This window comes from Struthio camelus, chromosome 8 (genome assembly GCF_040807025.1).
Source record: "Struthio camelus isolate bStrCam1 chromosome 8, bStrCam1.hap1, whole genome shotgun sequence".
Lineage (NCBI taxonomy): Eukaryota > Metazoa > Chordata > Aves > Struthioniformes > Struthionidae > Struthio > Struthio camelus.
The window spans coordinates 27,895,370-27,919,363 of NC_090949.1; the positions used below are offsets into that span (position 1 = coordinate 27,895,370).

Genomic DNA, 23,994 nt, shown 5'->3' on the forward strand with positions numbered 1-23,994 from the left:
GCCAGGCGCTTGGGGGTCCTGCCAGCAGGGTTCAGCCCTGGCGAGAGGGGCAGCTTTTGTCTTTGCGGCCCAGAGACATGCTGCTCTCGGCGTCGCTGGCACTGTGCCTGGGGCCGTTGCTGCACGTCGAGCAGGAAGAACAGCGCAAACCCCTGTGGCAGCCTCACGCTGCTCGGGGGGGCGGAGGGGGATTGCATGGCGGAAACCCTGTGCTTTGGTCGTCTGAGTTTTGGTGAGTGCTCGGGCTCCCCATTTCCTGCCTCCCTCGTCCCACCGAGGGCTCTCTGCTCCCTCCTTCTCGGCCGTCCGGAAGTGCCCTCTGTGCCCGCCTGGCCTGGCCCCCCATCGCCCCGGGTCCTCGTAGCTAGCCTTTGCCCCCCGCAGGGCGCCTGGGGGAGATGCTGGCACGGAGGAGATGCCCATGCTGGGCTTTGCTCTCTAAATCTGGGTGGTCTAAACGCCCGGTCCCTCATGCCAAGCTATTTCCTGCAAACCACAATTCCCAGTTCCTTGAATTAAAAAAAGAAAAAGAAAAAGGAAAAAGGCCATTTTATCTGACACGATGGTGAGAAGCTGGGAAAAACAGCAGGAGAGGCCTCCTGCTGAGCGCCTCTGGCCTGCCGGGCTGGGATTTTATTCCGCTTGGCCCTCTGGCCCGTGGGTTTGCTGGGCCGCCCCGGGGCTGCCGGCCCCCCCGCAACGCCGTGGGAGTCCCCACCCCCTGACTCAGCCGGGGACGCGGGTGCCGGCCCGACCTCTCCTCCCGTCCCTGGAAACGCTGCCGGAAAAAAGACTTCTTCCTCGCCCAGCGGGGCCGGTGACCCGGTCGGTGACATCAGGGGTTTGAGCCCTCGTCGCCTTCCCCAAGCGCACCGGAGACGCCCCGAGCCCGGCTCTGCCCGCCGCCGTCCCCTCCCCGGGTGTCGGGCAGCACCGTGCTCCCAGCCGGCGCAGGCCCCGAGGCCCGGGCAGCTCATCACACCCAGCGGGCACGTTCGCACCCGCAAGCTCGCGCCGGCTCCGAGCATCCTCGGCGGGTCTTGGTGGCGAGCGGCTTTGCCCCCGTGGGCGCGGGCTCGACCCCGGCCCGGCCGAGGGGCTGGATGCGGGGGCGGCTCGGCCGCCTCGGGGCTGCTCGGGGCTTTTCCTCGTGGCTCTCGGGGAGAAACCTGAGCTGCGAGTTCGGCGAGCGCCCCGGTCAGGGGAAACTGAGGCAGGGAGTGAGGCCGTGGTGCCCTAAGGATGAACCGGGGCCGGGACCGAGACCGACGTGACTCACCCCGGCGAGTGGCTGCAGCAGCCCGGCCGCATGCCAGTCGCTCCCCGCCAGCCGGCGTGGCCCTGCGGCACCTCAGTGACGGATGCGCCCCGGTCCACTGCCCTGCGCCAGTGACAGCCCTCTTGGCCCCAAAACCTGCTCCCCGGCGCGAGCCTGGCCCGGCTCTGCCCCAGGCTCCCCTCGGGGCCGGCTCTGCTCCTGCCCCCGGCGGCTCACGGACGAAAGTCGCGCAGAGACCACCAGCAAAGCCACCCGGGACCTGCCCCAGCAGGGTCCTGCTTTGCAGCTGGCATTGAGAGGCGGCGGGGATGCCGGGGCCGGGCTGCCAGGCGCTGCCCGTCCCTCGCCCGCAGGCAGCACGCGCCGCCTCGTGCTCAGCGCGTCCGCCTGTGCTGCAGCCCACTGGCCGGCCGGAGGCAAGCTGGGGCCTCCAAACAGCCGTGGAGGGGAGAGCCAGGCCCGTGGCCGGCCCAGCTGCCCGCTGGTGTAACGGGGCAATCGCAAGGATGGCGCTACCAGAGGGGAGCAAAAGGTCCCTCTGCGCCGAGATCCTGCCCCCGATACCCGGGGAACCTGGATGGGGACCAGCACGGTGCGACATTCGCGCAGCAGGTTTCCCCGCCAGCCTCCCGCGATTCGAGCCTCCCTGAGCCGCCAGAAGCCTCTGGGTGTTTGGAAACCCTCGAACTGGTCCTGTCCTGGGTTATCCTGGTCCTGCTATCAGCGGGGCGCTGATGACCTCCCACTGCAAGGAGCCCCCACGGCGCCCGGCCCCGTCCAGCACCCTCCCGGCTATGCACCCCGGGCAGCCTGGCGGGGACTCGCCCCAGGGTTCAGCACCCCGAGAAGCTGCTGGTGACGTAAGAGAGCCAAAGGCCGAAACGTCCCCCAGGGCACGTGATAGCAAACTTCCTTATTGCCCCCGGGAAAGGCGTCCTTGGGCCCAAGGTCTGCCCAGCAGCTGGTGGTGCACACGCGTGTGCGTTTGCCTTCCCTCTTTTTTGTTTTTTTATTTTTGTTAATCCATGACCTAGGGTGCGCGAGAGCGGAAGGGAAAAGTCCCCTGGCAGGGAAGGGCCGTGGGACTGGTGGCAGCACCTCTGCCCAGCACCTCGTGCTCCTGCCAGGCCCCGGTCACGGCTGTCCCCAGCCACGTGCCCTCCGAGGGCGGCGAGAGCCGGTCGTGCCCCGCTGGGGTCCCTCCAGGCGCCATGGGGAGGGAGAGGGGCGCTGGGGCACCTTCAGGACCGGGCTGCTGGGCTTTGCTTTTCCTAGGGAAAACGGAGGTGGAGGCACGTGCTCTCTGCTCCCATCGCCACGGGCGGTGGCACCTTGGAGCCCCAACCCCCGGGGACCAGCCTGCCCGAACCGTAGTTGTCCCCCCTCCCGCCGTGGTGGCCTGGGACCTTCCCCTTCCACATTTTTGAGGGAAAATGTTGGCTTCACCCCCTGCTTGGGAACGGGGGATGTTCCCGCCTGGGGCTGGGCTGCTGGAGGCGAGAAGGAAAGGCTGGAGCGCGCCGTGGAGCGAGAGCGCCCGGGCTGGGCCTTGTTCAGCCTCTCCGCGGGGAAACCAGGGGCCGGAGCTGGCGGGGGGCTTTGGCATCGCCCCTTGACACCCCCAGCCTGAGCGGGCACGAGCCCGGGGAAGGCACAGATTCCCAAATCGCTGCGTGCCCTGTCAGGCGGAGGCTAAGCAGGGCTCAGCGCTTTAGGAAATGAGCTTCCCTCCCCCTCTTTCAAACTGGTTTTGCTGGGGGAGGGTGGAGATGAAGTGCCCCATGATTAGCGGGATGAGGAACTGCAGTTGTTGCGGTTTGTCCTGATAAAGCAAATAAATGGGAAGCAGAGGCAGTGGAGCGAGGCTGGCGTCAGCGGCACAAGGAGTGCCCGCTGCTGGGGAATTTCCCTCCCGCCTCGCCGTAAGGGCCGGGCCAGGACATTCCCGGACTGGGCAGAAGAGGACATCCTCGAAGGGCATAGCTGGCTCGGGAGGAGGGCAGGCTAGAGACAAGTTTTTGCCTTCCGGCTCAGGGAAACCAAGTCACCCCACCGGAGCCAGTGCCGGGTTGGCACCGGCGTCCTCGTGCTGGCCAGCCGGCTCCGGGGCGATGGGCAGTGAGGTGGCCATGGGGGCTGTCCTCCACCTCTGCCAAGCCTCCCGGGCCCCCTCCCCTTGTCCCCTCCCACACCTATTCTGGGCCAAAGCTGGGGCATTTTGGTAAACTTCCTGTTGCTGTTTGGCTCGGTAGGTTGGCAGGCACAGCCCGTGCCCGAGGCTGAGCAGGGGCTGGCACACCGAAAAGGCGCTTGTCTGGCCACTGGCTCTAACTAACCCTTGTGCTTTCTCCGTGGTGCAACCCTCCTCCCCTTCCCGGCTCCTGCCCCCTCTTCCCCGCCGTGGGCGGCAGAGATAACCCAACCCTTGAGCCCATCAAGCCCAAAGGCCCGAAACTGCTGCATGTGCAGGTGGTTTTTCCAAGCAGCCTGGTGCCCTGGTTATTTGTCGGGATCTCAGAGGCTGTGGGGTGCGGGGAGGCGAAGGAAGTGGTATTGGGTTGAAAAACTCAGCTGATATTAAACCAGGTGCGTTAATCATTAACGCCGTGCCTGGTAGGACACAGCGTAATAACCATAAAGGCAACAATCTTGGGCAGCGAGTTGAAGATTAATTTGCACCAGGTCTTTGTTGTTCAAGGCATGGGAGACAACAATCCAATTTTCCCGGGGCAGGGACCGCAGCGGGGGACGCAGGCAGGGCTGGGCACAGGCTGCCGGCAGCACCAGGGCTCTCTCAAATTGCTTAGGAAGGGACCTCCTGCAACCGGGGATGAGCGAAAAAACCAACGCAGAGCCCCTTCCTCAGAGCGGGTTAGGTGCCTCGGTGTTGCAAGGCTCTTCACAAAGTGGAAGGTGCCGAAAAGCAACCCCCCCCTCGGCAAATGCTAAGGGCTGTGATGGAGAGAGGCGGCATGGGCCAGGGAAGGAAGTGGGTTTTCCCAGCCTCATCCCAGGGCTGAGCCCTGCCTGGAAATGCAGGTATGCCGCAGAGCAGGCTGCCGCGCCGCGATGCTCCTGGAGGGCTTCCCTGGGGCACCGGTCAGACGCTGTGTTGTTGGACGCTTGTCTGTCCCCATCACTGTTTGCATGGTGTTGACCCTGCCTGGGACAGATCCTGCCTTCAAAACCTTTTTTTTTTTTTTTTTAAGCTGGATCCGCTCCCTGGCCTGGCTTGCAGGTGACCTGTCAGTGTCATTGCCTCCCTCCTGTGCCTGCCTGGGCTAGCGTGGCCAAGCCAGTGGTGGTCTGGGCACTGGGGCAATTGTATGGGGCTTGTTATAGCCAAGCTCCTCCCTGACGCCAGCTCGAGGGATACTTCCCTCCGTTTCGGGGACACAGAGAGACGGACGTGCCCAGCACCACGGGAAGGGTCAGCCTGGACCACAGATTCCGGCATGGCAGTACAGGGCTCCTCGCTCCCGCTGGCATGAGATCACCACCAAACAACCGCAATGCAAAAAAAAAAAAAAAGAAATAACATCAAATTATGCAAAATTACCCCCCCTCCCCCCTCCGCTCTGGAAAGGTCAAGTTTCATGCTAAGGCTATTTTGCTTTTGTTTAATTATCAGCCTGCTCCAGGGATGCGGAGCAGCCTGGACAGGTTCTGCTTTGTAATGTTACACAAAGCGAGCGAGGCCAGCACCCGGTGGAGGGGCTGCTGGAAACCGGCTCCTGGTGGCACACGTGCAAAAGCTGGTGCCACGCAGGGCTCAGCTGCCGGCCGGGCTTCCCTCCGGAGGGCAGGGGATGTGCCAGGCAGCCTGCTGCCTCTGGGAAACCAGGGGATGCTCCAGGAGCTCTGGGCTGAGCCGTCTGCTCTGGAGGACTGTGGGGAAGGGCAGGAGCGGGGGCTCCTGATGTGCTCCTTGGGGCCGGAGCTCCTTCAGACAGCGAATCTGCAGGTTGGGCTCAGCGTCACTGGGGGGGTGATGAGCCAAAGCTATCAACCAGCATGAAGGGTCCCTTTGGAAGGGCTTAACCACGCTTTCAGCATCCCTCAGTTCTCCATCCTACATGTAGACTCCATCCTACAAATGCAGCAGCTTGAAAACTTGAAATAAGCTCCCCCACAGCCAGGCAAGTTTTGGTGGGTATCATCACCCACGTTAAAAAACAAACAAACCTCTGCCACTCTCCTTGCTGCTCAGGTGAACAGTACCCAAATTTGGATCCACCTGAGCCTTGCTAGGCTCTGGCCAATGGCGTCAACCCCCGTCATTTGTCCGCAGAGGCCAGGATCCTCCCTTCCCCACGTGGGTCCTGGCAGGAGCCCAGTGCCGCCAGGCTCAGCCGTGGCGGGAGGCAGATGCCGGTGGGGGCTGCCGGGTGGCTACAACCCGCCTCGCTCTTGCGCTGCAGAGAGGGGCGAAACAAGCAGGAGGGAGCCAGGGATGAAGGAAAAAAACCTCTGACCAGTCCGTGCCCCGACAAAAAGCTTGTACCTGGCCCCATGGCCTGGTGGGGAGCAAACCAGGGAAGAGGAGACCTTCCCCAGCGCCTGCTCCTCACCGCTGGGAGCCAGCACGGGGCAGCGGCCTGGGAGGCAGCTGGCCTGGGAGAGCAGGCACCAGCTGGTCTATACTGGTGGCAAAAATCCTCCTGCAGCAAGCATCAGGCACCACCAGTTTCATTTAGGTCCTGTGGGCTGCAGGACACCACCGTCCCTCGCTCCTCCCAGAGCCGAGCGCGCTCCCAGGCCTCGCCGAGCTCTTCCCTGCCTCCGGAGCCGGCATTTCAGGAGGTCTCTTGGGCCTCCTGCAAAGGCGTAAAGCTCACGTGGGGCTGGGCGAGAGGTTTTGCAAGCTATTTTCCCTCACGGCAGGGTCGAGCCGGGTCCCCGCTCAGCTTCGACACCTGCCTGCAACCACCCGCAGCAGGACGGGTGAACCCTGCGCTGCCCTCCCGCACCCGCTGCTTTTATTTTCCAGTCCCTGGCCGCAGCCAGACGTGGGTTTGGCAGCATGGGGAGCATCAGGGTGGCTGGTCCCAGCGTAGCAAGCCATGAGCTGCCCGGTCTCAGCTCTGATCACGGCTGGTTGGCGGCCTTGGCCCCATCCGCTCCAGCTGCGACTTCCCCTCCTCGTGCTGCAAACGGCACAGCGCAGGCGCTCGCGCAGCTGCGCCCGGCCGCGGGGCAGGGCTGCGCCCCAGCGAGGCGAAAAACCAGTGCTGGAACAGCGCCTCCAAAAAGAAATCATATGCCAAGTTACGTCACCCGTCGTGACCACCCCCAGCTCTGGCCGAGGCACCTTCCTCCCTGCGCTGGCTGCTAGTCTGGGGGGGGGGGGAGGCAGGGAAGAGCCCCGTCATTCCAGCACTGAGAGCCAATTTCCCCAAAAGGAAAGAAAGCCCAAATCCCCGAGAGATACTGACCCTTGAGGGTCAGACTGCTGGCGTCTGCCAGGCCTGGGCGGCGGGGCGCAACGGCCGCGGGCTGGCCGCTCACCGCCCCGCCGTGCGGGGGTCCGAGAGGTCCCCGCCGGGACGACGGCTGCCGCGCTCTGCGCTGCGGGCGGCGGGGTCCGCTGGCAGCCCGCCCGGCGTGGCGGGGCTCTCTCCCGGGCCTGCGGCCGGCGGCAGGGAGCACCGCGGGGCCGCAAGGCTCAGCGAGAGAGCCCACGCCCGGCAGGGCTGAGTTTCTGTCGATACGCACGGCCGAGATAAGAAGCGCTAACACCTCCGGAGGAAACAGCCCACGTCAGCCTCGCCGGCGGCCAGCAGCGCCCGCAGCGCGGCAGGGCTCGGAGGACCTCTGCCGGCGCGCGAGGCCGCCGCCGCTGCTGCCGCCCGGCCTGCTGCGCGCAGGGCAGAGCCACACGGCACCAGCGAGGCCGGCCGGCCCCGCCGAAGCCCCGGAGCGCTGGGAGAGGACAGCCTGCGCCGGGCTTCCCTGCAGCCGAGGTTGGGGCTGAAACGCAGCAACGGGTCTGAGCACCTACAGAAAAACATCTGAACGAAAGCAAGGGTGACGAGGACCAAACAAACTATCCTAACGCTTTTTTGCCTCCCTCTACAATACAAATTAAGGAAAAGGCAAATTGCAGCCCCCTTCGTTCCCCAGTGCCTGCACAGCCTGAACGGCCAGGACAGTCCGTGGGGATTTGCAAGGCGTTTTGGCTGAGAAAAGCTTTGCCCAAAACGCTTTGCACAGCTCTGACTTGAGGAAAGCCACCCGCATGGGAGCAGCCCCTGGTTGGGAAGAAGGTGCCAAGGGACGCAGGCGGACACGTGCCTGGGCCCCGAACAACTGAGCCCAACCGCCAGCTTCCACCCTGCTTGTGCCCTCACATCACTTCCTGCACATCTTACAGAAAGCGCCAGGTGAGAGGGACACAGATGAGCCCGATGCATCAGACACCAGAGAATCGAGGTGGGTCCTGCTCACCCCAGCTACAGCAAGGATCCCAGCCTGCATCTCCCAAGTCATACATGCAAAAAAGAGGAGCAAAAAGCCCCTCTGACAAATAAACCCACCCCATTTTTCCGGGTTGGTCTAGCTTTGCTGCTGAGCCAAACTATCCCTGTAACTTATCTGGCTCCTTTCCCGTCCCTGGGCCAACACAGAGCTGCGTTTCAGGAGACCTTCTGAAATTCAACGGCCAGCATTGTCCCCAAAATGATGCTCTCCGGAAGTCTTCCTCAGACCGTGCTGAAGCAGAAACACCAGGGTGCCACCCCCAGCTTGAGAGTGGGTGTGCTGGATGGGGAGCAACACACCCAGCCTGATTATGTCTTCCCCTTCAGTAAGGTGACACAGCACAGGGTGCCTCCGGAGTGATGCACCACGGCCATGACAGAAGAGGGAAAACAGGAGCTACCTCAAAGAGTAGCATCTGCTCTGCTTGCCACCGAGATGAGGCTGCAAACCTGGACGTGCTCACCTCCCTCCCCACGCAGGGGTAGAGATCTCCTGGACAGGTTGGCCAACCCCTCTCACCCTGGCCCCAGAGCCCAGCTCTGCAAGGTGGGTGGAGCTGGAGACAGCACACGTGAGGCTGAACAGCTTGACAATATTTATTCTTGAAAAAATAATTCAATTGAGAAAGTGGCAAGCCCTGGGGTTGCCCTTGCTCCCATCCCCTCGTCCGGCTGACCACCAAACTGGAGCCTTTCAAGAGGAACAGGGACAGACGGACGGAGAACAGCACCCAGCAGACTTGTCTTGGTGTGTAGAGAGGGAGGGAACAAGGAGATCAAAGCCCGCAAGTTGAATCTTGCTGTCACTGAAAGCAGAGGGCTGTAGTCCCCAGGCCACTGCAGGACAGGGAGCAGCACAACAGGACAAGGGAAGATGGGGAACTCGCATCTAACCATTTCCCTGTCTGCAGGACTGCATCCCCCCCTCCCCCAACCAAAAGCTTGTAACAGGCCAGGCCTGAACCCCTGCTAGGGGCACAAGAAGTGAGGGAGTTGATTTAATTTAAGGAAGAAGGGAAACGTGACCTTGAGAACGGAGACACCAAGAAAACTGCCATGGTGGAGAGCCATGGAGATTTTTCCAAAGCAGGACTTGAGGTGTGAGCAGCCAGCCCTGGTGCTGGGCAGAGGGGAAAGGGAAAGGGAAGAAGAGTCCCTTTCTTACAGCATTTAAAGGACCTATTTAAGACCCTTAAGGGCCAGCTGAGGCTGGAGGAGAGCAGCCCAGACATCCACCAGCTTGAGGCTGCTGTACCAGAGCCCCAGAGAAGAGGTGATGCTGTGGGGGGTGGAGCAGGGCAGCACTGAACACAAGCCCCAGGGCTAGTACCAAAGAGCCTTGATGGTGCCACCTCTCACTCCCCTCCTGCACCCAGGATGAACAGGGTGCAGGCGAGGGCCTGTCCCATCCCTGCTGCTGTGCAGACACTGCACACCCAGCTGCCCTGTCTCCTAAGTCGATGGGGTGGGCAAACAAGGGAGCCCAAGGGTCAGAGCCCTCTTTCCTCACACTAGACCTGAGCTGTGCTCCCATGAGGGTTATTTTGACCAGAGAGGAGTAGATTTGCAGGGTTCACAATCATTTTCCTCTGCTGGGCAAGGGAGGGAGGAAGGAAGGGAATGGAGGATGGAGCTGGGGGCTCAAAAGAGAAATCTCCCAGGACTGCCCCCTTGCAGGCTACGGGCTGCCAGCTCTCCATGCTACTTTCCTGCTATCCCCCCTTCCCACAAGCAATAAATAAATAAATTAGTGTAGTGTAGATCCCAGTGGGCGCTGGGGAGGGGGGGCACCTGGGGGGCCTGATGCTCTGTTCACAGTGAGAAAACGAAGGGCAAGAGCCCCTGGCCCAAATGGTGCTGTAGCCTGGGGGCCCAGCTCTCAGACCCTCCCTGTGACTGCAGGGAAAGGGCTGGGCAGCAAGCCAAGCGTGGGGGACCTGTGCAGAGAACCAGGCTCTTGCTGCATGGATAAGACAGGGAAGGCAGTGAGGGGACCAGGACTGCCCCTGGTCAGGGGAAACTAGTACCATGTGGCTGGGGGTGGGAGGGGGCCCTAGGGTCCTTCCTAAGGAAGGAAGGGGAGACAGGGACCCTCTCTCCCTCTGCCCAGGGATCGTACCATGCCAGGCAAGCCAGGCTGCCCATCCCAGCTCAGCCCGCAGCTTCCCTGCCAGAAAAGTACCACGGTAAGTGGGAGATTCAGGAAAATGAAAACCCTTGCCGTAAGCAAGGGCTTGGGGTACCTGGCCAGGAACGAGGGACAGACGGGTACAGTACCGCAGCAAGGACCATGCCAGGGTGCAGCATCGCCCAACTCCAGTATTGGCTGCTGGAGGGCCCAGGTCCATCCTGCCTCTGCAGCTGGGGATAGCAGAGGTGGGGGTCGCTGTTCACTGCTCCGATCTTGCTCCACAAGGCACTTTCACTCCCTCGCCCATGGCCCAATGGGCAAGGCTGCTCCCAGCAGAGGAGGTGGGTGAGGATGGTCTGAGCCACAGCACATAGCCTGGTCCTGCTCCATCTGCAGTCACCTCTGGCTCCCAGAACTGAGGGGAAAGGGGGTCCCCTCAATGGCCCTTGTGCTGGGGACAGGCCAGCAAGACCAGCTCTTCTTCAGCATTCCCTTTTGCCCACAAGCTGGGCTGCACTGATGCCCACGGCCCAAGCAACGAGCTGAGATGCAGGGAGACGTCCAACCCAGTGCAAAGTCTTCAAGGTGCATCCATTGTGCAGGAGAGAGGAGAGATGCTGGAAGATTCCCCCCTTCACTGCTGCGCTGGGCACGAAGCCAGCCAGGCAAGAGTTAATAAATAAAGCCCAGCTGGTAGGCTGCAGCACTTCCTACAAGAGCATGCTGCCCTTCTCAGGACCTGGGGGCAAAAGAGGGAGCCACAGGCATTTCTAAAGGCTCCCTCCAGCCCCAGACTGAGCATCCCCTTCCTCCAGCCTTGCCCAGGCGGGGAGAGAAGGGAGCAGCGTTAGTAAAGAGTCTGTGTTAAAAAGGTCCCTGTGATGTGGGGGTAGCAGATCTACCGGCAAGGACTGCACTCCAGGAAGAGGAGGACCGCAGCAGGGGGCTGGAGGGAGCCCAAGATCTCATTTTGCAGCCTAAAACAGGAGTCCATGTCTGGTCACCAGCTTCTGAGGGCAGCGGCTGACTTGGTCTCTGCCCTCTCCTGTCCCCCCCTTGCTCCCCGGCTGGCAGTCTCATGTCTGCTCTGCTGCAGCGACTGCTGGCACTGCCACCGCCCCCTCCTCCTTGGCGGGGGGCTCCATGTAGATCGGTGTCACTGATGAGGGCTTCTTGGACCTGTGGGCAAGGAGGAGAGGCTGGCTGGGAGCAGGCAGGGACAGTGGGTCCACCTCAGTGCCTTAACTACCAACAGTGCTGCCCGTACCCCCCGGAGGGGTCTCCTTCCCACTGGGGCGTCCTCCAAGCCTGGGCAGGTATCCGAGCTCGCTCCCACCACACAAATTAAGAAGGGGAATGCTCTGCACGAGGAAGGAGCTGAGACGGAGAGGGATGATGCAGTGCCCTTGGGCAGGGGATGGTACCACAAGAATGGGGGGGATGATGCAGGTTGCTGTGTCCCCGATACTCACGAGTAGGGGGAGGCAGGGACTCCCACCACGAGGAAGTGGTTTTTCTTGCGGAAGAGCCTCCACAGCCCCTTGTGATTCCCACGGACGTCCAGGTCCCAGACGTGGAGGCACTAAGATGGCAGAGAGGGAGGAAGAGGGATCAGTGCCCACAGACACACATCAGGGCCAGATGTTCCCTGCTCCTGCCGGGGCACAGCAGAGAGGGGAAGGTAGCCGAAATGGGACTGCTTTGGGCAGCATCCTTCCACCACCCTCAGTGAGAGGAGATGGGAACTTGCTCCCCTCCCCGGCTCTGGATAGAGAGGTTTGGACCAGCACCTCCGGGTGAGGGATGAAAATGCTAGGACAAGCCCAGGCCCTAGGCTCCCACATGGACTTAAAAGACCCATCCCGACTGAGCTGAGCATCTGCCCTGGATGCTGTAAACATCAAGAGCTTAATTCCTTTTGCTGAGCTGTGTCAAGGCCATGCGCAGGACTAAGAACAGAAGTCAGGCACTTCCCAGCAATGCCATGGCCAGTGCAGGGGTGTGGACAGGCTGTGCCAGGACCCTACCTTGGCAAGCTGAGTCCAGGTAGTAAAATCGGCTTCCTGCTCCATCCTGATGAACATGACGTACACCTTGCCCTCAGTGTCAGGCACAAAGGAGTCCTCACAGGGGTTCTTGCTGTGGTCCAAGATCTCAGCCTCACTGTAGGAACAAAATGTGCAGAGAGAGGGGACCCCACCTCCTTCCCACACCCACCATGGGACACTTCAGACAGACAAGCGGTGGCTGGGGACACCTCCACCCTTTCTTCTGTCCCAATCCATTCACCCAGCACGCCCTATAGTCTCCCAGCCTTCCTGCAAGCAGCAGGCGCTTACCCAAGGAGCCGATGAATTTCGATTTCGTAGGCATCCTTCTTCAAGCTGTCAGAAGAGGAGAGAGCACAGCGATCATGTTGAGTCAGTGAGACAAGCAGGGACCTTCCTGAGATGGTCTCAGTTTAACACAATCCAGTGTAACATTGAAAGGCATGCCAGAACAGTAGACAGAGCAGAGACTGCCATGTGCAACACTTCTTGGGAGGAGGTGGCAGCAAAAAGGGCCAAAAAAATGACTTCTGGGCACATCTGCCCGGTCAGCTCCAAACTCTCTCCACCAAACCCTACATGTCTTTGAGGAAACAAAGAAAACCCACCAAGCTGGCAGTGTGCACCCTGAGAGCTCCCAGGAGCGATTTGAACCCTGAGGGTTCAAATCGAGCTTGAAGGATCAGGAGCTGTATTAGTACAAAGGAGCATCAGGGAACAGTTATCTGTCCCTCATTGTCACTGGGAACCCACAGGCAAGAACAAGGGGTGCTTTGGGCCCAGGCTGCTTTGGGGGCCCTCGGAGCACGGGTTAGCTGAACTCAGTCTTAAAGAAACCACTGCAAAGAGTCCCACCCACAGCACTCAAGTGTGCTGGGGCTGGAAGTGAAGGCTGTCACGGCAGAAGGAAGGGAGACATTCCTGGCATAAAGGGACAGGGTCAGGTCACACGACTGCTTCGTCCCAATCTCCTTCTGGCCAGCACTCACCTCTCTACATTCTTAAGCTGGACATTCGGGACTGTGTTGAACTTGTGCTTTTTGAAATAGGCTTCCTGGGAGGAAAGGAGAGAGGAGATGGAAAGGGGGTTTGGTTAGGAGTCAGCAATACCGTGACACAGCAATACCGAGACAGCAGTGCTACAGGGGTAATTACAGGAGTACAGGAGTATTACAGGAATAATTCCAGCAGTAATACAAGAGTCAGCAGTACTGTCACCTCAAGCGTCCCTGCTGCCTGCGGAGTGAAGTGGGGTCACAGCTCAGCAACCAGACAGGATTTGGCAGAGCTGCGGCCTCGGGAGGTCACTCACGTGAAAGTAGCCGTTCATGTTGAGCCCCACGATGCCAAAGTGGTAGGAGCGTGAGACGTCTGGGATGATGCATTCCCTGCCCTTCCGCTGCTCAGGCATCCGCATCCACATGTCCCAGTCCCAGAGCTGCGGAGGGGAAACTGTCACTCACACAACAGTTTGGGGACTTCATTTGGTAGAGCAGCTGTCCAGAGACCTTTCTGGCTGCCCACACTCGCTGTGGCCCACACGGCCCCAGGCTGCCTGGGCTGTTCTACGGCTGGTTACGTGGTCCTCATTTTAGTGTCTGCCCCAAATCCATCCTGCTTGGGCATCCTTATCCAAGGGAAGCTCAAAAAGAGCCAGAGCCCCTCCAAGAGCTGTGCCCATGGGGTTTGGTGCCCAGGGACTACTGATGTGCAGAGACGGGGGTGCAAAAGACAGTGCCTTTCCAGGACACTCACCTTCTCTGGGGTCGGCCACTTTGGCTCCAGCTCTTCCTTGTATAGGCTCTTCCGGAGCACCCAGCCCAGGCCTGGCATGGTCTCCACACGGTACAGGAGCGAAGGGTCCTCAGCCGTGTGCTCGTACCCCTGCGATGTTACAGGGAGCATTCAGAGATCTGCCATTCCCCCACAAAAACAGGAGGCATCTTGCTTCATGGAGACCCCCAGCCTGGGGAGCAGGGGAGAGCCACTGGGAAGCACAGGGCACCCATTTGCAAGTGTACTTCTGAACAGAAGTACACTTCTGTCCAGGGGTGGAGGGACAGACCTAACTATGATGACAGCAGTGGGGAAAACCCCACGCTCCAGCCCAACCCAGGAACAGCACAAGGTAGAGCTGTCCCTGTTCTGCCGTCCTCCCCGACCCACCTGGTCGTTCCAAGCCGAGATGCAGTACAGGCTCTCGTCCTCCTCCAGCAGGTAGATTGACTGGCTCAGAAAGCTATGGAAAGAGTGGCCCAGCCTCTGGTCAGGAAACCCTCACAGACAAGCCAAAGCAAGCTCCCCAAGAGACTAGCTACCTGCGACGGTTGGGGCAGCTTAACCCATCTCTTGGGCTGAGCTGCCTGCCGTTGTGCAAGATCAGGCAAGAAGCACCTCACAAACTCCACTGCCTCTCCACAGAGGGAGGGGACAACAGCATTGTCTCCTGCCTCAGAGTCTCTCCTCCTCACAGAGGAGCAGGAGCCATGGTAGACACTGCCTCTGCCCCTTGCTATGTGCATGCAAGGGGCAGGATAGGTCCCAAAAAACAAACGAGGAAGAGATCCACAAACTTATCTGATCCTGAAGTTACCCAGCACTGAGTCCTAGGACAGACAAGGGTCTCAACACCTGGCCTTTTTGCAGGCAGGGATCAGACCTCTCCCGAGCGGCCATCGAGCTCCTAGGAAATGCCCCAGCCCAGAACAGGAGCTCAGGGCCCCATAGCTTTACCTGAAGAAGTCAACAGAGATGTCAAGGTCTTCCTCCAGAACCACAGCAAATTTGGCCTCCTGTAGGGCACAGAGAGATGTCAAAAACGGATGGAGAGGACCAGGATAGAGTAGAGACACCAAGTCTCTCTGCCTGCACTGCTCCTTGCCCAGTGGCAGCTCCCATGGGACGGGCATCACTCTCCTGGGGAACCTCACGCTGCCTTGCTCCCATGGGCAAGTGAATGGACAAGGTCAGGCAGAGGTCTCACTCACCGGATGCAGGTTGAAGGTTGCAGTCAGACTGGCTTTGTAGTGCTACAAGAACAGACACATCATTGCCCGCGTTAGCATCAACCCCTGAACCACAGGGAAGGGCAGCCTGGCAAGGATGCAGGGTTAAGCCTGCCTCCCTCAAATACCATCTGTCCTGTCCCATCTCATTCTGATGCTGGGGGCAATAATTCCCCCAGCAAATGAGCTCTCACCTGGGAAACTCTGGCATTTTTAATGCTGATGGGAGTGTGCTGGATTCCTGCAAGGCCAAACAGCTCCACAACATCCATTGGCTCCTGCAACGGGAATGGACAAAGCTCAGGAAATGTGTGGGTCTAGATACCTTCCCACCCGCTGTCTGCCATGGCTTCAGCTCCCTGGGACACCAAGAATGTACCTGTGGGCAAGTGAGGCTTCAAGTGATGCTCCTGAAGACCTACAGCAGTCTTGCAGAACAGCAGCCAGGAGCACCCCAAACCGCTCCTGCCCCTTCAGTCCTGAAGTATTGCTAACCCTTGCAGTATGCTAACTTGCAGACCAGAAGGTGTATCGAAGAAAGAACCTCTGAAAGGCCCCGAATCCTCAGTCCCTCATGGACAGGGCAGAAAATAGTAGGCATTTCCAGGAACGTCTACCGAATAGCTGTTTAACACTGAGACCACAATCGATTTCACTTTCTCCTCCTGTTGCCAAGGGGACCTCTTTGAACAAGCACATCCTCACTGGAGTCAGAAGTAATTTAGAATTGGGCTGACATACCTCTGATCCAAGAAGGCCCCACCATACCTTCTCCATCCTCTTTTTAGACACTGTCCCTCCCATCTCCCAGCCACAGATGGGAGAAGGAGTTCCCATTGCTCTCGTTCCCCCTTTCCTTGGTATTCACCAAGGCAGCACAAGCATCCAAGCGGCCCCCTCGTGGCCAAGGGATGAGCTCCAGTTGCCATGGCAATGGATACTGCTCTCTTTATCTGCTCTGGTGTGCTGCAGTAATAGCTTGCACAAGTACACCAGTTCCCCTAGCCCCACAAACTGGCAGTGGTTAGAAAGGTCTGTGGGGGAATGAGCCCATTTCCTTTCCTGACTCCAGCACGTGTAATGCTTCATGGACCGCTGCAGACAGAGGGGCTAGAAAGCCCCTGAGACCCCTGGGCATCCCATGGGCCTCTTCCAGAGCACACCTCGCTGCTGGGGAGCCAGTCCTTGCAGTGGGATCCTCCACTGCCCAGGAAAGGCTGAGCTGATAAGAAGGTCTTTGTCCTCTCAAGGACCAGCTCTCCTCCTCTACCTGGCCACAGCTTTCACAAGACTTCTGAGAAACAGATCATTCTGGGGCTACCTGGGCCCCAGGCTTGGAGCCTGCCTGCCACCCACCAAGGACTAGGGCAGTGCCACACCCTCTTGGCTGGGGGACCGAGGCTCAGCTGCAGGAACCCCCAGGAGCGCTCTCACCTCATAGTACCCGTCAACGAAGACTGTGATCATCTCAGGATTGACTCCCTGAGCCGACAGCAACGAGCGCAGCATCCTGGGGAAGAGACAAAGGGGCCTGAGCACAACAGCCCCAGTAGGCTTGGGCTACTTGGCGAAAGGGTGCGAGGCAACCCATCTCCGGGGTCAGAGAAAGACTACAGGGACAAGCCACGGCCTGAATCCCTTGGGGTGGGGAAAGGGTTCAAGTGTAGGGATTAGAGCCTAGTAACCCTAGACTCTTCCCTTTCTCATGGCCTAGGACCTTGCAATCTCCCTCAGCAGGTCTGCTGGCATTGCTTATGCTACCCCAGGACAGAGCTGGATCCTGCCAGCAGGACATAGGGGAAGGCCTGGGCCTTGCCTGGTCTCTTGGTAGGAGCTAGAGAGGCCATGTCCCCTGGAAGTGCTCACCTGTACAAGTAGTTGGGCCGGTTCCCTGCAATAACAGCTACAGGCACATCGAAGACTTTGTTGTCTTTGAGCTGGAAAAAAAAAAAGAAAGAAACGTGTGTGAATGGGGCTGGGGGAGGCCACGTCACTGAAAGCATGATCTAAGGAGTAGCACAGTCCTACCCATCAGCTCAGAACCTCACCAGCCAGCCAGGATGTGGCCCACTGAGCGCTACTGGAGACCCTGCCAGCTTCCCCTCTTCATCCTGTCTTAGACCCAACCTCCAAATCCCAACTCGCTCCTATCCCAGGGCCCCTCGTCCAAATATCTCCCTTCTTGCCCTTCAGAACCATTCTGAGGAGGCCAGCCCAGAAGTTGTCACAGACGCTCTGTCTGCAAAGGTACAGGTTCAGCTGTTTGCATCAAGGTCCCTAGAGCCATGGTAAACTGCTAGCTACATGGAAAGGGAAACCACCTTCCACAGTGTGACCTGACCCAGGTATATTTGCCTTACATTTGCCAGGGCTAAAAGGTTGTCCAAGGGCAGTTACCAATCCTCAGTAGCTGCATAAGGACAAGGCTCTGCATCTGAGTTGCAAACATACATGGGTCCAGGCCAGCCCTCCCTGCTGGAACCCTTCCCGCTGGCTCACTCACAGGATCAGGGTTGAACTCGATGGGTGTGGGGTCTTTGCAGCTGCAGACGCTGCCATAACCTTCTACTTTGCTGCAGAACCTCCTCCGGCGGCGGTTCAGCTCTGTGTCAGGCCAATGGCACTCCGCATCTAGAGGTACCAATGAGAAAACCGGATCACCCTGTGTGCTCCAGGCCACACAGCCCCACAGATGGCTCCCTCTGGGCTCAGCCACCAGCAAGCAAGTGCGTGTTGCTATGAATAAGCATCACTTCAGGATGCAGCCAGAGCCGCCACTTGGAAATCATCCCCACTGCGTGACCTGTCTGAGCAGTGATAGGCCTCGATCAAGGTCAGAGAGGACTGGAGCAGGTCCACGTTGGAGAGATGATGAATGGCAACCCCCTCATCCTCACCTTGCTCTAGGACCATCCCTGCAACTGCCATGGAAGCAGGAAGAAGGGAAGCTGGTCCCATTAAAAATTACCAGCCTGTTCCAAATAGCTTTAAATCTGTATTGCAATGTTGCTAACAGAGCCATGGCTTAGATTTAAGTGCACCAAGAGCAGTGGGCAGACATTCCCCAGTGATAGGATCTGCATCATGACGCAGATCCTATTTCCTACCTTCCATGGATGTCAGGTGGACTTCGGTTTTCAACAGTACGGGGTCACCCCACGTTGAGAGGGCAGGTGACTTCGCATGCTTCTCACCGTATACCTCCCCTGGAGCAGGGACACAGGGTTAGGACTGTCCAGATGGGGCCCATTCCCCTGGTATCAGGGTACAGCCAAAGGCTGCAGCTCAGGGTAGCGGCTTGGGACCTCTTCCTTTTTGGCCGTTGGGAAGTTGCTGAGGGGACCCATTCGGCCTCCATCCCATCCCTCACCCCCAGGAATGGAGTTGGCTGCCCTCTGAGACTTGCTCCCCGCTCATACACTGCCTGCTGGGGATGAGGTGGGTTTATCTTGACCTGCCATCTCCCCGAAAAAGGTACCATGAACCCCCTTCTGGCCTGTGCTAGATTCACCTACCCCCCTTCTTTCCCACAAACGTCCACATGTCTCTCCAGCTTAGGAATGGTGCAACTTGGCTCCCCAGGCTTTTCAGAAGGTTCTTAGCTGTGTCCTTGAGGTGGAAGGAGCCTTCATCCTGGAATGAAACACAACCATGAGGCCTTTTCCTTCCCCTGCAGCTGAGGTCTGGCTCCTAATGCAGACAAGAAAGTCTCCCAATGATAGTGGGGGGGGGGGGGGGGTACAGAGTCCACATCTACTCTCAGGCCAGCTAAGCCTCTGTGCACTAAACCTGCTGGCAGCTTTACCATGACCCACAGGGAGGTCAGAGGAGTCATGGACTCTGGTTTCCTCATGATCAAATTGCTCTTGAGCAGGGCTGCACGCCCAGAAAGGCTTCACAGGGCTGAACCTGCAACCTTGAAGTGGCACGATCTAGAGTGCACCTTGCACAGCAGCCTAGAGCCAGCATAGCCCCCAGTCCCTCGCATAACAGCCTGGAAGTGAAACAGGCTAGGACTGGCACAGAGCATCCCCCAGAAGGGTCCCCACCACATACTTATACTTTGTCGTCTCCATTTTCCACCTAGCCTCTTGTTTTTGGTTGCAAGCTCTGACACACATGCTCTTTTTGCTCTCTGGCCTTACGCCTGGGCACACAGCAGTATGTGCAGTAAAAAAGGGGAGCAAGGGGATGAGGGAACTGATGAAGCCAGAGAGACATAGCCAAGCTGGGGGTGTGACATTGAGCCCTGGGAGTGCACAGTGACATTCAGGAAATGACAGGAGTTTTAGGGTGACCTGACTCAAGGTGACATTTTCTTTTGACACCTACCTTAATGGTGAAGATCAGAATCCGGCCCCGGGCAACCATATTGAGGAAGAGTACCATGGCTTCATCTTCATGGGGAGAATAGGTGTCAAAGACCCTCTTGGCCATCACGTGACCCTGTTGGTGTTCAAACACCAGATGCACCTTAAATTCTGTACGGCCAGGACACGCAGGGGTATGGATATTTGCCCTTGAAGCCTCTGTCCTTAGACAACACGATGAACTACCTTTCTTGCCAGGGAACGAGTACCCCAGCAAATTCAATTCAGCCCTTGCACCTTCACACAGAGCACCCTGAGGTCCGTGGGATGGCATTACCCAACCTCACCACCCCTCTTCTGACTGCTTCCCCAGGACATTCCTGTTGGGGTTCACAATTCTTCCGGTCTGGGATTGACTGAAACCAATAAAAGCTTTTCTCTAAGCTAGGCAAACACAAGAGGAACACCATGAGGACACTTTGGGTCACCACATCCTGCTCTGGCAAGTAGAGGCAAACAAGCATTCAGGGACTTCTGGCCACTCTTTCCCCTCACATGCAACAGGTCAACAGGAAGGACAAACATCACCTAGTGAGAAAGTCACGTGCAGACAGCTTTACCGTAGCTTGATTTAAGACGATGACATGGATCCCTCTTCCCTGCTCCCGAGCCTCATCTTCCAAGACCTGCAAGTGGAGAAGTGATGAGAGTCATAAGCCAAGACCCTTATTCTCTGCCCCAACCCTGCAACCCTGCCTGTTCAGCACAACAGGGCCCCCAAACAAGAGGCAAGTATCTCTCCTGTGACATTCTGGTTTTGCTCATGGCATCAGTGGGTGCCAGAGTAGGAGACGATGTGGGACAACAGCTCTGTGTCCCTGTAGGCAGGAGGAGGATCCTCTTCCATACCTTCTGCCAGCCACAGAAGTGCTCTCACTGCCTACTGTTTGAGACTTCACCCATTCAGCCCCATCCATCCTCTGCTGACAGGAACAGCCAGCATCGGCCACTCACCGTCGTCCCATCCACAGCCACATAGACTTTCGATCGGCTGGAGTACACCTCAACATCCAAGACCTTCCTGGAGCTGGCAGGGTGCCTAGGGACCTCCACGTTCAGCATCTCATCGTCTGCAGAGGAGGAACGCCCAGTCTCAACCAGCCCCGGAACTTGTGGCATTGTCTCTGCTCAGTGCTAGGCCCAGCCACCCCTCCTGGGTTTCATACCCACCAGGTATGCCAGTCAAACAAGCCATGGGCCAGAATCTTTGGGACAGCGGGTGGGGAAAATGCAACGTGGCAACAGATCTGGCCTCAGCTATCCCCATAAAGCTCTCTGCAGCCAAACGTGAGAAAGACATCACCCTGACATCACCCTCTGTCCCACTCCTCAGCTGAACCCTTAAGCAGATAGACCAGCGATGGGAACAGCCTGTTTCATTTATTTTTATTAAACCGACATGCAAAGAGCTGTCTTTCATGCTGTAGCTGATGACAGGTTACTCCCTTCTCCCCAGTTTCCTTGCTTTCAAAGGAGGGTGCTGCCCCTCACCATAGTCCTGCGTGGACTCCTCTTCATCCTCATAAGCAGCTCTCCTGGTGTCCAAGATCAGCTTGATGTTCACAATCACAGTCACAAGCAGGAATAGGACAGCACCTGTCTGCAAAGCAGGACACTCTGTTAGCAACTTGCAAATAACAACCCTGAGACCAGGCTACCTGGTGGAGGCTGCAGGGCACCCCACGTAGATCTTGCAAGGGATCTTTGGCATCTGTCATTCTCCCTATTATCTTCTGCGGAACGTAAAGAGAAAGAAAGAGATGACAGAGTTTTAGGATGAAATGCTTTCATCTCCAGGAAAGCACCGAACTCTTGATATACAAGAACAAGCCCACTTCCAACACGTCCCTGCTTCCAGATCTGTGAGTAGACCGCTGCTAAAATATTGCATCAAGGCTGAGAATCTCTGCATACCAAGAGTTTGGTAATTTAGAATTACAGCTCCTACAGTAACCTTAATTCTGCCCCTCCTACAGCATTTGTCCCTCCCCCTGCAACCAGAGGATGTCTCCACAGCCATTTGCACGACAAACAGATACATCCAGAAGTTGAGAAGGAGGAAGAGATAAGGTATGGACTAAAGCAAGGCAAAGGCAAGAAGCTGAGGCTCAACTTCAGGGAACTGCACTGTGCCATGGGCTGTAGAGAACAGCTCACTGCCTTACTGTCTGCAAAAAACTGCAAGGCAACCCTCATGGATGTAGATGCTCAGGGCTATGGAGAGGTCCATGGTGTTTATGTAGCACACCACGGGAACCTCTGATGTGAGTACCACCATTTCCCATGGCACCGCTGCTCCCAGAGCAAAAGGAGAGAGATGAAACTGCAACACTTTTTACAAGCACATGTATTTGTTAAACGCATCCTTTCCCCTCTTCCCCAATTTTAGTCTTTTTCCTGATATTTCAGCCCAGAGAGCGAGAATTCCACACCAAAAGAACCATTTCTGAGACACAGAGCCACACAGACATTTTGGACCACGAACATCCAGAGGCAGAAAATGATGAGCCTGCAGAAGTAGGCTGCAAAAGCATACCCGGCAGTGCCCAAGAAGATGCTCTTAGGGTTACAGCGTTGGGCTGGGATGCAGAACGCTCTGTGTTTAAAGATAAGACCTCACTGAAGTGAGCTCTCTTTGCTCATCCCCAGGGAGCTTGCCCGGGCGCTCCTTCACGCTGGAAGGACAACAGCAGCATGTGGCAGCTGCAACTGATTGCCCAATTTCATCAAGCTCTGCTCATCTCAGGAACACCCCCTTTTCTGCAGGTCAGAGCCATGGGGCCATATCCTCCTGTCCTTACTCCTCGAGACACCCACTGGCATGCCAGCACGGCCTGGGATTAGCAGTTTTATAGCATAAGCAACAAGGCCTCTGGCTTTCTCAAACGCCAGCTGCCTCTGGGCATGAGATCCCATTATTCACCCAGCCTTATTTGCTTGGTCCACCTGTTGTGCCTTATACCAGGCTTAGGTTGCAAACCGTGCATGCCAGGCTGCTTTCCCACTACAGGCAGAGCACTGCTGCACTCGGCACTGGTATCGGGCTGGGAAAAGAGTAATCGGTAACTTTCCTAGTTGAGAATCTCCCAAGAAAGCCTGGAGAACTGTATCTCCTGCCATAACCACCCAATAGGTCTGTTTGCAGCAAGAAGGAACTGTTAGACGCAGCAAACCCCTCAAGGCATGAGCACAAAGCCACTGGGGTGGCTTTTTTCAGGAAAAGTTACACTTCCCCAGCACGTAGATCACCCACGTGCCTGATGACAGACCCACCTCCCCCCACGCAGCTGCTCCATAAGCTTGTAAACCCTGTAAAGTCCCTAATCCACGGCAAGCCTGTAGTTGACTCACCTGACACAGCTTCCGCAGCGCCCGCTGGTTCATCAGCTTGTACTTCCAAGCAAGATACCAGCTCCGCTTCTTGTGCGGCTTGACGACGGGGTTGGGTTTCCACTCATCCATAGTCACAGGGCCTGGCACGGGGCAGCCGCGTGGGGCAGGGGTCAGGACGGGCTCCGCTCTGCTCTTGCGTCCATCAGGGCTCCCTGCTCGGGCAGGATGGGCGCAGGGTGAGCGAGGCAAGTGCATTCATCCCAATTCCCAGAGGGCAACATGAGGCCTCCCTGCTGCCCAGCACCAATAGCCATCTCAACCCCACAGCAAGCTATAGGGGGGCGCAAGGCTTTGTTACAAGACCTGTAAGAAGGTCTTTGGACCCAAGCGCCAGCAGGTACCTCTGTCCCTGGCCAACCTGTTAATCAATCTGTCACAGTACTGCAGATGGGTGGGCCTGCCTCCTAGTCCTGTTCACCTGCTAGAAAGTAAGAGCAGCCAAGGGGCACGTGGAAGGGATCCCAGGAGGGGCCCTGGCCTGGCAGGGTTGTGAAGGTGCCAGGCGCTGCCTTCGTAGTCACCAGCTGCTGGGTGAACTCAGCCATATCGACATGCAAGATCTCCAGCGGGGAGATGTGCAGTCCCCCCTGCAGCACCGTCTCCATTAGCAGGGACGCAGCCAGCCTAGCTACAGGGACCAGAGCTGGCCCACAGCCCTGCTGGGGAATGCAGCGCCCCTGTGGGGACAGGGGCAGTCCCCCCAGGCGAGGCCCAGCTCCCCGTACGAGCCACCGGGCCCAGCAGAGCCGGGGGCCCGGCGGGAGCTCAGGCCTCCCGCAGCGGGGCCAGGCAGGCGTCGGACAGCACCAGCTTTGGTGGGGTGAGGGAATAACTGGGGCGGGGGGAGAGGCCTTAGGGGAAGGGCAACGAGACGCGTTGTGGGGGACGGGGGATGAGAGGGACCCAGGCACCGGGGGGAGGGGCCTGGGAGCAGCTCGGGGGGGGCCAGGCGTCCCGGGGCTGGGGGGGGGGGGGCGCCGGGCGGCGCGGCCCGGTCGGTGACTGCCGGCCGCGCTACTCACGGTCCGCGTGGGGAGGCCGAGGCGGGGCGGCGGGCGGCGGCCGCCGGGCTGAGGCGGGCCGAGGCCGGGGCTGGGCTGGGGCCGGGGCTGGACACGGCCCGGCTCGGCCCTGCGCCTCCGCCCCGCAGCTGCTCAGCGCCGCCGCGCCGCGCCGCTTCCGGCGCCGCAGAGAGGCCGCGGGGGCGGGGCCAGAGAGAGCCCCGCCCCGCCCCCCCGGAGCCCCGCCCCCCGGAGCCCCGCCCCGAGCCGCTCTGCGCTTCCCGGCGG

General features: G+C 58.7%; 1 protein-coding gene across 2 annotated transcripts; it reads right to left on the reverse strand.

Annotated features, from left to right (window-relative positions):
• Nucleotides 1-8,341: 8,341 nt before the first annotated feature.
• On the reverse strand, nucleotides 8,342-23,880 carry POMGNT1 (protein O-linked mannose N-acetylglucosaminyltransferase 1 (beta 1,2-)). Of its 2 annotated transcripts, none has more exons than XM_068953018.1 (22): nucleotides 23,728-23,880; nucleotides 22,664-22,857; nucleotides 20,804-20,912; nucleotides 20,267-20,382; nucleotides 19,873-19,938; nucleotides 19,275-19,388; nucleotides 18,458-18,575; nucleotides 18,050-18,148; nucleotides 17,446-17,573; nucleotides 16,809-16,879; nucleotides 16,377-16,452; nucleotides 15,137-15,220; nucleotides 14,925-14,966; nucleotides 14,671-14,729; nucleotides 14,104-14,176; nucleotides 13,693-13,821; nucleotides 13,250-13,375; nucleotides 12,927-12,991; nucleotides 12,229-12,273; nucleotides 11,917-12,052; nucleotides 11,362-11,471; nucleotides 8,342-11,068 (listed from the first exon to the last, which is right to left on the reverse strand). In XM_068953018.1, the coding sequence occupies exons 2-22, from the start codon at nucleotides 22,772-22,774 to the stop codon at nucleotides 10,966-10,968; spliced, it is 1,980 nt and encodes a 659-aa protein (XP_068809119.1). In that variant the 5' UTR covers nucleotides 22,775-22,857; nucleotides 23,728-23,880; the 3' UTR covers nucleotides 8,342-10,965. The 2 variants fall into 2 exon arrangements, with proteins under 2 accessions (XP_068809119.1, XP_068809118.1); XM_068953017.1 differs by lacking the exon at nucleotides 23,728-23,880 and adding an exon at nucleotides 23,124-23,594.
• Between the last annotated feature and the right edge of the window lie 114 nt (nucleotides 23,881-23,994).

What these genes read in the sequence shown, in the direction of transcription:
- POMGNT1 (XM_068953017.1), bottom strand. Translation starts at nt 23,310, where the DNA reads ATGGAGACGGTGCTGCAGGGGGGACTGCACATCTCCCCGCTGGAGATC. An exon ending in GAAATTCATCGGCTCCTTGG is followed by an intron (nt 12,053 to 12,228) that starts GTAAGCGCCTGC and finishes TTGTTCCTACAG; the next exon opens with TGAGGCTGAGATCTTGGACC. An exon ending in CCTGGACTCAGCTTGCCAAG is followed by an intron (nt 11,472 to 11,916) that starts GTAGGGTCCTGG and finishes CTGCCATCTTAG; the next exon opens with TGCCTCCACGTCTGGGACCT.